Source organism: Procambarus clarkii, chromosome 22, assembly GCF_040958095.1.
Source record: "Procambarus clarkii isolate CNS0578487 chromosome 22, FALCON_Pclarkii_2.0, whole genome shotgun sequence".
Taxonomy (NCBI): domain Eukaryota; kingdom Metazoa; phylum Arthropoda; class Malacostraca; order Decapoda; family Cambaridae; genus Procambarus; species Procambarus clarkii.
In genome coordinates, this window is record NC_091171.1 from 44662860 (window position 1) to 44676958 (window position 14099).

General features: G+C 40.6%; 1 protein-coding gene across 1 annotated transcript; it reads right to left on the reverse strand.

The window, feature by feature from the left end:
• Positions 1-365: 365 nt before the first annotated feature.
• Positions 366-11625, reverse strand: LOC123759679 (molecular chaperone MKKS). Its single transcript, XM_045744892.2, has 6 exons — positions 11490-11625; positions 7506-7669; positions 6188-6286; positions 4009-5185; positions 1420-1593; positions 366-1172 (listed from the first exon to the last, which is right to left on the reverse strand). The coding sequence occupies exons 4-6, from the start codon at positions 5182-5184 to the stop codon at positions 414-416; spliced, it is 2109 nt and encodes a 702-aa protein (XP_045600848.2). The 5' UTR covers position 5185; positions 6188-6286; positions 7506-7669; positions 11490-11625; the 3' UTR covers positions 366-413.
• Positions 11626-14099: the final 2474 nt, after the last annotated feature.

Below are 14099 nucleotides of genomic sequence, written 5' to 3' on the forward strand. Positions count from 1 at the left end.
TCAACAAGCATGTTTCAACCCAGGAGCCACAACCCAAGCCAAGCAAACACACTGGTTAGGAAGGAGCTACAAGGCCAAGTTTTTGTCTCACTCCTCACTTGTCCAAAAGAGAAGCTTCACAATCCAATTTTAACTACATTTGGGATTATCAGTCTCCCTCAGCACAGCAAGACATTGGCTACGAGCGCATATAAATGTGAGCAGTCACCTGGGAAAACTGCACATTTTTGCTGACAGTAATGTGCAGTTTTTTATTCATTATACTTTATTATACCATTCTACATCTAAAACAATCATTCACTAGCTCCCTTTTCTCAAGAATATTACTGTACTGTACTTGCAACAGGGATCTTCAAAAGCATGTATTAAAGCTACCTTTATTCACTGTACATCACTAAATTAAAATAAGTTTGTCACTTATCAAATACACACTGACCAACATGAAACAACTGGGTAAAGCCTTCAAGGGCAAGTCGAATAGCATTGTACTTTGCAGGGAAACTGTCATACAATGCTCCCTGTACCTGTGTCTCAAGTTTAATTTTTGAATGCTTGTTGTCTTTTAGATGACTTGACTCGGTAATTCCATCCAACACGTCTTCCAAACTGTCCATATCTTCCTCAACCTCAAAGCTGTTAATTTTTCCTTCTAAACTGTCAATTTCTTCTTCTTGAGTATCTATGATTTTCTCAAGACTATCCACTTCTTCTTCTGTAGTGCCTCCTGCCTCATCTAGGCTATCAGCTTCCAAGTCAAGGTTATGGAAGCCAAAGTCACTCAATGATGAATCACTGCTCTTTGTACTCTCATCTGATTTAATGCTGCAACCATTTGTACTTCTTGGAGACACAGTTGCTTTCATGTATCCATCATTTTCACTACATTGTGACCTTTGCTCTGTAAAGTCATGATGTAACTCGAATTCAACAGGGTACCACAGTCCATTGTATTTATTCTTTATAACCACTTCTCTTACTAAACCACACACACATGTGACATTTGATGTTTGTGTACTGCAGCTTCCACCTTCATCTTCTCTTGAAACTCTTGGCTGGGTGTGCCACAAATGGTGGAAGACAGAGTCTACAGACCAATCAAACCTTGTTGTTGAGGGTCCACCTCTGGGCCGAAGAGCCATTTCCATGAATACACGGATGAAGTTACTTGCAATCTGACACCAGCAAAACAATATGCTGTATATAAATTCATTATTTTATGATCACAATCATTTCAACTGGTGACAACACCACATATTTGATACATATGTCAAACATAGCATAGGTACTTGCAACATTTGATGAATTCATTTTTAAAGCCAGCTTGGCTTATTAGCCCCTAATCCATACTTAGAGTTTGTGAGACAGGAGCCAACACACACACACTAACAATACAGCTCAACAGTGTACATAAAAATTTACCTTGAAAATATGGTGAGGTGAAGCATCAGTGAGATCAACAAGGTGTTGCATGTTGGTATTAACGAGGTATTTGACTTTGCTTGCAGCCCATGCCTCCAGACACCCTCCACCAGCCACCACCTTCCCATCCACCACCACCATCCTTAAGGCTGCTAGACAACTCTCTGTCGTCTCCTGAAAAAAATATACAATATAACAAAATATGACAAATGTGTTTTTTTTAATGCCCTTTTATATACAGTATCTCACAATCCACGATGTTCATTGTAGATTTATACCATCTCCGGAGGTTCTGTTTAGTTATTAACGCTCTTTTTACTACTTGTGTCATCTATCTTGTTCCCTTTCATTTCTTTCTCTTTTTTGGCACATATCTTTGAACGAGTTTAGTACTGACTATTTTTTTAAATTTTCCCATGATGTTTCCATGCCATGATCACCTATCAGCTCCCTCCATGAGGCATTTTGCAATCACTCTCATTCATTCTCTGATAGTTTCCTCGATGGTAATCTAGGTGGTCATCATCCTGGACCTTCACGAGAGTTTCTGTAATTGTATTCCATCTTAGAATATTGTGATCAACTGATGTGGTGAGCTTTTCCCCTACTTGAAATTGATCTATCATTTCTTCTTCTGATGTTAGCACTAGGTCCAGAATGCTGTTACCTCGAGAAGGCTCTACCACACGTTGCTTGAGAAATGAGTCCTGCACCAGGTCAAGAAATTGATCCCCTTCTGCTGGCAATGTTAGATTTACCCAATCTATTGTCTTGTTAAAATTGCCCATTATAAGAGTTTGGGTTTGTGGCGCAGCATTGATCACATTATGCAGATCAGTAACTTCCTCTGCTGTTGCTTTGTCAGCCCTGTAGCATATTCCCACTCAATATGTTACCATCTTGCACCATACAGACTCTTGAGGAACCCATGGTGTTCAGTTATTTCATTGGTGGTTGCTTTCAGGTCCTCCTCCACATAAAGCAGTACACCACCTGCTCTTGTTGTTCTGTCCTTTCAGAACAGAGGACGATACCCTGGGAGGAGGAATTCCCCTTCAATAATGTCTTCTCATCCCTATGCTTCACTTATGCCAATGATGCAGTCCTTGTGGTGTAGTGGTTAAGACATTTGCCTGGCATTTCGCGAGCACTTTGTCCTGGGTTGGTATCCTGGTCGGGGAGGATTTACTGAGCGTCAATCCTTATCTGTAGCCTCTGTTTACCCAATAGTAAAATGGGTACCTGGTTGTTAAACGATTTGGTGGAGTCGTATTCCGGGAAACATAGGATTAAGGACCTGCCCGAAATGCTACATGTGCTAGTGGCTGTACAAGAATGTAAGACCTCTTGTATATATACTGTATATATAAATAAAATAAATAAAATGTCTGGAGTCTCGGCCTCAGCATATGCACACAATGCATCAAATTTATTCACCAGGCTTCTGGCATTAGTGTAGCACTTTAAATTTCTTTCATTATTCCTGTTGGGCTGAGAGATAGTTCCTAGATTCTGTACATTATTAAGCTGTTCGTTGTCACTCTGGTTTTGTGCCTGTTCATCTTCAAAGATATATAGGGTTAGTTCTGCCTGGCTGGGTGGAGGATTATGTCCTCTCCTCCTCATCTATCTTGATCACCTGCCCTCTCCTTATCACTAGATGTGAATCATTGTTTGCATCTAGGTTCTTTAACTTTCCTCTTAGTAATCTATCATTTTTTTGCTGTTCAACTGTGTGGTCTGGAGAGATATAGACATGGTTATACCCTTCAAGATCTTTTAGGTTATGTACACTGGTTAGTATCTTCCTTCTGTGTTCAAAGTTTACAACGGTTATGCGTACTATCCTTGCTTCGGGCTTACCTAACCTTTCCACATTGGATAGACTAAGATCTTCCTCCCTACCTATTAATTTCACTATCATTTCCTTAACGATTTCCTGGTTATTTTTACCCTGTACTTTTGCAAGGTTCCTAATGAGGAGGTTGTCTCTGTTTTTTCTACCCAATGCTTCTGCTCCCCCGCCAGATCTTCAACTCTGCCTTCATTCAGATTGTTTTCCTAGTGAAGGATTTCATTCTGGGTTCACCTGGTTTACCTCTGTAATCATGCCTACACATTTTAGTTAATGATTGTTGAAAGTCTTATAAACTGTTTCATCAAAACTTTCTGACCCTCTTGAAGTTCTCTAATCATGTCAAGTGTTTTTTCCTCTGATCTCCTTATTACTCTCATCTGTATCATTTATGGTGGTGCCTGGGTCATTTAGGCCCTTGCTAGGCTTACTGCAGAGAATGCAGTGAAAATGAAAAAGGCGTTTGCCTTCGGTTGGCTCAATGCTGTATGCTTTGATTAATTTATCCGAGGTGTTTTGACACATGCCATGGTATTTCTGATGACACAGATCATTTAAGTAGGAAAAAGGAAACAAAACTGTTGGCAACACTTTTAAAAAATTGGTAAGGGGTGCCATTATCACACTCATTACATATAATGCATTGGAAATTTCTTATCATGACCAGAATAAATAAAAAAAATAAATGTTATAAAAAAAAGATATGCTACATTATAGTGCAGAGTATAACTCACCTTAAGAGTTGAGAGAACAATTGGGTTTGCTACAGGAAGCAGGAGTGTTGATACAGAGCCCTCATCATGGTCAAGCAGAATGTAACTTTTTCCATTATATACAATGTGCTCTACAGTGTTTAGCCTCCCAAGAAGAACAGTATTCATTTCCAGGGCTAGATTACCTAAATTGCTGATGGCATGGCAACCACTCAGTTTGGTCATTGCCTCAGATAAGTTTGTACCCATTCTTTCTAGCACCAAAAACCCTTCTCGCTCAAGTTCGAACTTGATAATTGGATGCACTTGCTTTTGGTTGGCAAGAATGTGGATATTCCTCCTCTTCATACATGAAAGAAGACATGGAACAACTTTATTGATAAAGATCTCCTCTTTTGTTCCACCTGCTCTCCAACATACAGATTCTGTCTCCCTCTCAATATATAACAAGGGGACAGTGAAAAGCACAATATTGATACTGCCTAACCCTTTAAACTTCTCAATTCGTTGTGGACTAATGTCTGGTTCCCTGTACAGGACACCATCAAAGACCTTGGTATTTGTAGATGAAGATTCCTCTTGGGTGGTAACAGCAACATGACCAAAACCACCAGAAGAGTATTCATTGGGGATGCTCTTGAGAAATGCTTTAACAATACTGAGAGTAAGGTCATCAACTTCCATGCTACTAAGATTTAAACAATTCTTTGTCCCAAGTATAGTTTTAACAAATGATGTGACTTGTTTCATGTCCCCGATATCCAAGTCCATGATGACCTCGTCAGGCGAATGCGCTAGGAGTTCCAGTAGTTCAGATATAATCCATTCCGACACACTGCTAATGAGAGGGTGAGGTATGTCCCTCTCACACTCGTGGGATTCTTCTAACAATCTTACACAGAGCATCCCAGTGTAGAGGCCATTAAGACCACAAGATGAATTCTGAGCACTTATCAGAGCATTAATATATTTCACACTTGGATGGGCAAATGATAACTCCTTAATGATTGCAGATGATGATGCAGCCAAACTCTCCCTTCCGACAGAATTTGATATCAAAATTGAGCTTCCTTTTGGTCCATATACCGAGAATAGTAGTTTCCGGTACTGTGTTAACATCGAGATGTAAGATGGGTCCAGCACACTATGGCAAAACAAGCCCTTCACACGCTCTTCCTCTAATCGTGCACCTGACATACTGCAATAAGAAATCTCATACAGTATAATTTATAATTTAATAAAGAATCTAAAATTAAAATCCTCAACCCATCCTCCTATTTATATAGTACCTATTGTGATGATCATCAATAGTCAGAATTCGTACATTCTTAGCTTTTAGATAGTAGTATGCATACTAACTAGTAAGAATTTCTTTTAAAATACAGTATATTAAGCTAAAACACGAACTTAAATATTCCAAGGCCTAATATAACACACACATACTATATTAGGCCGCAGATATCGTGTATTAGGCCTAGGAAGGTTAGGATAGGTTAGTTTAGTTTGTCAAAGCAACACGGGTAAAAAACAGTTTTCCAATTTGTCCAACTCAATAGTTCAGATTTCTACATTCTATTTTTATTGTACGTCGGTATATATACTATGGTCCTCATCGTTACTGTAAGTACCTGTACTCACAAAACAGGAGGATAGGGTGATATATATTGTACTGTACTGTACATAGGTTTGAACTAACTTATTTTAAACAAAAATGATCATCATGCCAATTTTCCAATACTTGAAAGTATTTTGTAGACATGCACTCAGGGTGGCATCCCTCAGATTTTTTTTACATTAAATTTGTGAATACTGTATAAATATTCAATTCTGAGTGTGAAGATCATGTGTACAATTATGCAGTACTGTAAAAGACCTGTTGTATTAAGTACGTAAGTAATTATCAAAGAAGGCACCAAGCCGGGAAGGCTATGTAGCACCTATTGTAGCAAAAAATATATTTACTTAAAGTACAGTATGACTTATTCAAATATAAATTCACTTGAAACACTAATTTATTATTCAGTTTACTACATAATGTAGATTGAATTCCACATGAAAACAGTGTAAAAAGCCTCTAAAAAGAAATTATAAGGATATAATTCATTATATGATAAATATCAAGCATTATATCACACTGTAGTGGTTTGTGAGTACTGTGTGCAAGAAATATCATATCAATACTGAAATCCAATGAACTTACCTTAAAAGAACTGTACAGTATATACAAAATGAAGAATGCGTATTATTCTTTTTTAAGTCCTAGTTTATTCCTCAGCTCTTCTTGAATATACTTTGCACCCTGTCAATGGAAGAAATACTTTTTTCATAAAAAACCACTTAAACAAGATATAATACAAGAAACTGGTGGTGTAACATTTAATAAAAGGACGTATGCTCCATACTTAAAACGCAGAGAATAAGTCACACAGCAATGAGGCTGAAACACACAACCCAACTCACTCACAAGAAATTGCATTGACAATGTTTTGGGCCCTCCCCCAACCCTTATCAAATTATAAATCACTTGTATTATACTTTTACATGTACAAGTTGGGTTACTTATTTATTTGAGAACAAATATGACAACATTGAGTAATTTCTGACAATGGGTAAAGAGGACTGAGCAATTATATTAAGAGCACTGTGCTAGAGGTACACAGTAATATGAAAAAATTCAAAAATTACAGTAAAAAAAATACAATCAGCTTATAAACATGAAAAGAAGTAAGGTTTCAGGTTTTGCTTGTTAAAGATAAATTTGTCAAATTTAACTGCATTACAAAATATTATTCACTTTTGAGCATTGAGCTTATTTTCTTTTTAACTGTGTTTAGCCCTAGTTAGCCTTGCCTATAGCCTCAAGTCAGTCTCAGCTGGGCCTCACCTGTTGCCAGACTGGGCCTCACCTGTAGCCAGACTGGGCCTCACCTGTAGCCAGACTGGGCCTCACCTGTAGCCAGACTGGGCCTCACCTGTAGCCAGACTGGGCCTCACCTGTAGCCAGACCGGGCCTCACCTGTAGCCAGACCGGGCCTCACCTGTAGCCAGACCGGGCCTCACCTGTAGCCAGACCGGGCCTCACCTGTAGCCAGACCGGGCCTCACCTGTAGCCAGACCGGGCCTCACCTGTAGCCAGACCGGGCCTCACCTGTAGCCAGACCGGGCCTCACCTGTAGCCAGACTGGGCCTCACCTGTAGCCAGACTGGGCCTCACCTGTAGCCAGACTGGGCCTCACCTGTAGCCAGACTGGGCCTTGCCTGTAGCCAGACTGGGCCTCGCCTGTTGCCAGACCGGGCCTCACCTGTAGCCAGACTGGGCCTCACCTGTAGCCAGACCGGGCCTCACCTGTAACCAGACCGGGCCTCACCTGTAGCAAGACTGGGCCTCACCTGTAGCCAGACTGGGCCTCACCTGTAGCCAGACTGGGCCTCACCTGTAGCTAGACTGAGCCTCAAGTTTAGCTTAGTTAGCCTCACCTGTAACCCAAGTGAGCCTCCCTAAACATCAAACATCTCACCTGTACAACTGGAAGATCCTTGCGCTCATGCTTTGGGACATATATTTCAATTTCTTGAACCTTTTGCCAGCCATAGTGCAAGCCAATGAGTGTTGGAATCATAACAAATAATACTATGTTCCTCCTCACAAACTCCCTTGCTCGACCCAACTGGAACCCCATGTCTGTAGGAAGGCATAATCAAATGGTTAAGCTGGATCTGGCCAACCTCCACATATACACCTTTTTAGCCTTTATATTTATTTCAGTTTGCTACATAACCTGAAATATAACTCAGAATTGAAATATGACTTCAGCATTTTCTTAACTCTGAAATTAACTCTTAACTCTTAACTCTGCTTTATTATAAAAAAAAAAAAAAAGATTAGAGGAAACTGCAGAAGGCCTATTGACTCATGTAAAGCAGCTCCTAATTATACCCAACCAAACTTACTCCTCACTCTTATATGTCTAACCTACACTTGAAACAATCCAGCAATCCCACATCTATTATGTTGCTCATTAATTAGTTCCAAATATCAATAACTCTGTTACCAAACCAGTATTTACGCATGTCTTTCTGAATCTAACTTTCTAATAATCTTGAAATTAATCTTCCTGAATCTTTCAATTTGTATCCATTGTTTTGTATTCTATCTTGTGTTTTCAGGGTGGGTGGGTGTGTGCAATTACACAAGTGTAGTTACAGAACAGTACCATGCTCAGATCTGAATTTCAATACTGTACATTAGTGTAATGAAATGACTATGATTACCTGTTTTCCAGTCTAGATCTTGCTTGCCAAAGACATATTGTCTTTAAAATAGGTGTTAGAGCCTTAGAAAGTGTGTGTGTTTAATTGACAGATTTTTTTACATCACCGATACACTTAAATGATACAGAAACTGATAATACAGTAGGTACTAAATGGACAGATGATTTGTTATAACATTATGCATGCCTGACGATATTGCTTCAATCCGAAGGACCTTCAATGAATGGTACCGATGTGGGGGGCCAGTTATAAAAATAGAGCATGCTGTATAGAAAACAGTCCCCTTTTAGAACGTTTTGTATAAGTAAGTTCTACCTTATTTAGAATTTTGCTAGGTACTTAATGCTGCTGTTTCCAATATGTCAAAAGCTCTTTCCATAACTTGTACAGTATTACAATCATTTTCACCAATATCAAATACTGCAGCAGAGGCGTTACTTGAAATAACCTGTAAAACATCAGCAACAGTTTGTTGCTGATGAAAGTGGTGTCAATATTAATTTTTATAACAATATCATGATCACTGTGAGGATGTTGAGTGTCAGGGAATATGTCCTCTGTAAATTTTTCCTAAACGGAAGTTTCTAGCTCTTGATTGACAGCAGTTGAAACAACAACTTCTGAATTTAATATTTACCTGAATTTACCTGAGGGCCAACTGCTGTTCAGTTCAATTTATGTAAACAAAAAAATTCAAAATTCAAATGTTTATTCAGGTAAAGTACATACATACAAGGTGTGATACAAACATTGATGGATTTATAGATAGAGCTAGTACATACAATGCCTAAAACCACTATTACACAAAGCGTTTCGGGCAGGAAAAACACTAAAGACAAACTTAATACTAATTGAGATTAAAGTATAAATTGTGTTGAGAAATATAAAAATAAAAAAGGGGGGAACATGGCAGAAATATAGCAAAAATACAATTTGGTCGACAAACAGCATTGTTTAAAAATAGACATGGGTTGACATTTTAGGGGTAAGGTAGGTTACAAGGAGTTAATTAGGTAGTGCTTAGTTTTTATCTTAAACTGGTTGGGAGAGGTACAGTCTTTAACATGATTGGGAACAATCAACTCAAAAAATAAAAAACAAAAATAAAAATCAATCGAAAACAAAAAATCAAGAAGTAAATCAGAGTACTGTATACAGTAATTAAAACAAATTCATCATGGTGGCAAATGCTTCAATCAACAACAAAAACATTTGTTCGAGTCAGAAGTTGGAGGAGGGTTATGCACTTAGTTCTGCCCAAAACGCTATGCGTGTCAGTGGCTTTGTAAGAATGTAAAAATACTAATCTTATGTAATCTCACAAACCCATTGTATCTTTTAAATAAAAATTATTATTATTATTATAGTTAGATTAGATTACATTTGGTCAGGTTAAATTACGTTATCAAGGTTAAACACTTTCAAATTACTTTTACAGTCTCCGTGGTGTAGTGGTAAGACACTCGCCTGGCGTTCCGCGAGCGCTATGTCATGGGTTCGTATCCTGGCCGGGGAGGATTTACTGGGCGCAATTCCTTAACTGTAGCCTCTGTTTAACGCAACAGTAAAATGTGTACTTGGATGAAAAAACGATTCTTCGCGGCAGGGGATCGTATTCCAGGGACCATAGGATTAAGGACTTGCCCGAAACGCTACGCGTACTAGTGGCTGTACAAGAATGTAACAACTCTTGTATATATCTCAAAAAAACAGTTTTTTGCAAATCATTTATGTAACTACCGAGCCCACTTATGACCCAAGCACCTGACTGTGTAAAATACAGTATTCTTCAGTTGTATTGACAATATTCAGCAAACTAGACAGTATACCTGAGTATAACTGGTGAGGGTTCTGGGAGTTGTTCTACTCCCCGAGCCCGGTCTGAGGCCATTGCTCGGGGGAGCCCTAGCCGACTTATGACAACTTAGTCCAACAGGCTGTTGCTTGGAGCAGCCCGCAGGCCCACATATCCACTACAGCCTGGTTGGTCCGGCACTTCTTGCCAGAACTGATCTTAGTGCCTCTTGAATACATCCACCTTTGTTCCAGCAATATTTCTAATGCTTGGTGGGAGGGTGTTGAACAGCTATGGACCTTCGAGCAAAATGTTTTGTCCACCACTGTCATTTCAATAAGGAAATTTAGATAACAGGATGAGCAACCCAGCGGGTTTTCTTCCTATTTGAGGGTGTTGTACATGCTGCTATGGAGGTATGTTCACTCACAGGATAAGTGGCGCTGCCCAATCAACTCGCCCCTCGGGGCAAAATTTAAATAAAGAAATTCTTGTTTTCAGTTGTAAGAGAGATAACAATGGCAGTAATGAGTTAACTGCCCACACTCTTCTAGCCTAAACCTTACATAACTTCTGCTAATAAATGTAGTATCCAAAAAGATCACCAGAGGCAACTCAGTTACGTTGCAGAGATGTAATGGGGTATGGTTAAATTGTACAAGTGTTTTGACAAAGTTCATTTTCCGAGTGTCAAAACCAGACTTATCGTTGTTAGGATGTACTGTATTACCTAAAGCTAGGCTCGGTTAGATTTGGTTGGTTTGGGTTGGGTTAGATTTGGTTGGTTTGGGTTAGGTTAGGATGGGTTGGGCTAGGTTAGCTAGGTTAGGTAATATTTCAAATCTATTGGTAAACAGTTTTCTGTATGATGTGACTTGTATCTGGTATTCCATACATCACACAAAGTGTATCATATTTATATTTAAATTTTTTTTAAATTTGCAGGATCTGTTTATTTAAGGAACAGCTATAATGTAGAATAGCTTTTCCTGGGGCCCCTTTTTGAACCTTATGCACCTAAAGTAAAAACCAGACATTTCATATACTGAATAATATACCAATGTCTGGAACAGAAAACCTGATAGCTTTATCCAGGTCAACCCTAGTTACAGGCAAAGCTGCGTGCACGATCACCCGTCCAGTTACTGACAAGATCCTACTGATTAACCTGACCGAGTGACATTTACACCCATCCAGTTACTAGCAAAACCGTTCAGTGATTTAACCTGACAGTGACGTGCACATCATTATTTTTATACACTGCGAACACCATAAGATTTCAGATTGGCTTGTTCAATCCGGATAACATCACTAACCAGCTAAAAATATGATTAAGTCCGGTAATGCGTCGCTAATTAGGTGATCAAGCCACAATCATCCTCCAGGGAAGTCATTAAGCTATAAGGCATGTCAATAGTCATCAATGAAGACTCACCTCAAGACTCAAGTTGAAAAGTTTGTAATGTGAAGTTGTGGTGAGTGTGGGCCCGTCGACACCGGCCCCTCCCCTGGGGTCCCTCAGTGTGGGGGCCCTCCTGGCCTCCCCCACCACCACTACCACTACCTGCCTCACCAGTCATGGTCGCTGGTGATGCAGGTAGTTGTGGTTGTTAATAATGCAGGTAGTGATGGTCGCTGGTGAGGCAGGTGGTTGTGGTCGTTAATAATGCAGGTAGTGATGGTCGCTGGTGAGGCAGGTAGTTGTGGTTGTTAATAATGCAGGTAGTGATGGTCGCTGGTGAGGCAGGTAGTTGTGGTTGTTAATAATGCAGGTAGTGATGGTCGATGGTGATGCAGGTAGTTGTGGTTGTTAATAATGCAGGTAGTGATGGTCGCTGGTGAGGCAGTTGGTTGTGGTTGTTAATAATGCAGGTAGTGATGGTCGCTGGTGAGGCAGGTGGTTGTGGTTGTTAATAATGCAGGTAGTGATGGTCGATGGTGATGCAGGTAGTTGTGGTTGTTAATAATGCAGGTAGTGATGGTCGCTGGTGAGGCAGTTGGTTGTGGTTGTTAATAATGCAGGTAGTGATGGTCGCTGGTGAGGCAGGTGGTTGTGGTTGTTAATAATGCAGGTAGTGATGGTCGATGGTGATGCAGGTAGTTGTGGTTGTTAATAATGCAGGTAGTGATGGTCGCTGGTGAGGCAGGTGGTTGTGGTTGTTAATAATGCAGGTAGTGATGGTCGCTGGTGAGGCAGGTAGTTGTGGTTGTTAATAAAGTAGGTAGTGATGGTCGCTGGTGATGCAGGTAGTTGTGGTTGTTAATAATGCAGGTAGTGATGGTCGCTGGTGATGCAGGTAGTTGTGGTCATTAATAATGCAGGTAGTGATGGTCGCTGGTGAGGCAGGTAGTTGTGGTCGTTAATAATGCAGGTGGTGATGGTCGCTGGTGAGGCAGGTGGTTGTGGTTGTTAATAATGCAGGTAGTGATGGTCGCTGGTGAGGCAGGTGGTTGTGGTCGTTAATAATGCAGGTAGTGACGGTCGCTGGTGAGGCAGGTAGTTGTGGTTGTTAATAAAGCAGGTAGTGATGGTCGCTGGCGAGGCAGGTGGTTGTGGTCGTTAATAATGCAGGTAGTGACGGTCTCTGGTGAGGCAGGTAGTTGTGGTCGTTAATAATGCAGGTGGTGATGGTCGCTGGTGAGGCAGGTAGTTGTGGTTGTTAATAATGCAGTTAGTGATGGTCGCTGGTGATGCAGGTAGTTGTGGTCATTAATAATGCAGGTAGTGATGGTCGCTGGTGAGGCAGGTGGTTGTGGTTGTTAATAATGCAGGTAGTGATGGTCGCTGATGAGGCAGGTAGTTGTGGTTGTTAATAAAGCAGGTAGTGATGGTCGCTGGTGAGGCAGGTAGTTGTGGTCGTTAATAATGCAGGTGGTGATGGTCGCTGGTGAGGCAGGCAGTTGTGGTTGTTAATAATGCAGGTAGTGATGGTCGCTGGTGAGGCAGGTAGTTGTGGTCGTTCATAATGCAGGTAGTGATGGTCGCTGGTGAGGCAGGTAGTTGTGGTTGTTAATAAAGCAGGTAGTGATGGTCGCTGGTGATGCAGGTAGTTGTGGTCATTAATAATGCAGGTAGTGATGGTCGCTGGTGAGGCAGATAGTTGTGGTCGTTAATAATGCAGGTGGTGATGGTCGCTGGTGAGGCAGGTAGTTGTGGTTGTTAATAAAGCAGGTAGTGATGGTCGCTGGTGAGGCAGGTAGTTGTGGTTGTTAATAATGCAGGTAGTGATGGTCGCTGGTGATGCAGGTAGTGATGGTCGCTGGTGATGCAGGTAGTTGTGGTCATTAATAATGCAGGTAGTGATGGGCGCTGGTGAGGCAGGTAGTTGTGGTCGTTAATAATGCAGGTGGAGATGGTCGCTGGTGAGGCAGGTAGTTGTGGTTGTTAATATTGCAGGTAGTGATGGTCGCTGGTGAGGCAGGTAGTTGTGGTCGTTAATAATGCTGGTAGTTATGGTCGCTGGTGATGTAGGTAGATGATTTATTAGCTTTTTGACTGCTGCCCCTACCTGCTGTGTAACTTTCATCTAATGGTGGATTTTGACTCCAAGGTCATTTTTTTTCCTCAATCTGTTGTAATGTATTGTTAATTTGGTAGTTGCGCAGTGGTTGTTATACCACCCATCCAGGGTCTTGCATTTGTCAATATTAAATCTGTGATTGAATACAATGTGGAGTTAAAATTGAATTTAGTTGTTGTGAAGTGGGTGAAGCACAACCAGTATTTACCTGAATTTACCTGAGTGCCACTAACACTCGTGGCCTGAACGAGGACAGGAAGCCGGTGACTTGTCAAAGTTTCTCCATTTGTCCTGAGGATATTTATCATAATTTTCAATTTTCAATTTTTTGGGGGGTAAATTTATGGCTTCGGAGGGTAGGCGGTTCTATGGGTTTATAATCCTGTGGGTAAAAAAGCATCTCTTGTTCTCAGCCTTACACTGTGGCTTGTTGAGCTTGACACCGTTCCTACTTGTTTGTCTTACATCTGATCTTTTGAAGAAATTATCCGGATCATAAGGGAGCCGGTCGGCCAAGCGGACAG

Coding starts and splice junctions, on each gene's coding strand:
- LOC123759679 (XM_045744892.2), bottom strand. CDS start 5,184: ATGTCAGGTGCACGATTAGAGGAAGAGCGTGTGAAGGGCTTGTTTTGC. Junction 1,594..4,008: donor TTGTTCTCTCAACTCTTAAG/GTGAGTTATACT, acceptor TATTTTTTTCAG/GAGACGACAGAGAGTTGTCT. Junction 1,173..1,419: donor CACCTCACCATATTTTCAAG/GTAAATTTTTAT, acceptor TGCTGGTGTCAG/ATTGCAAGTAACTTCATCCG.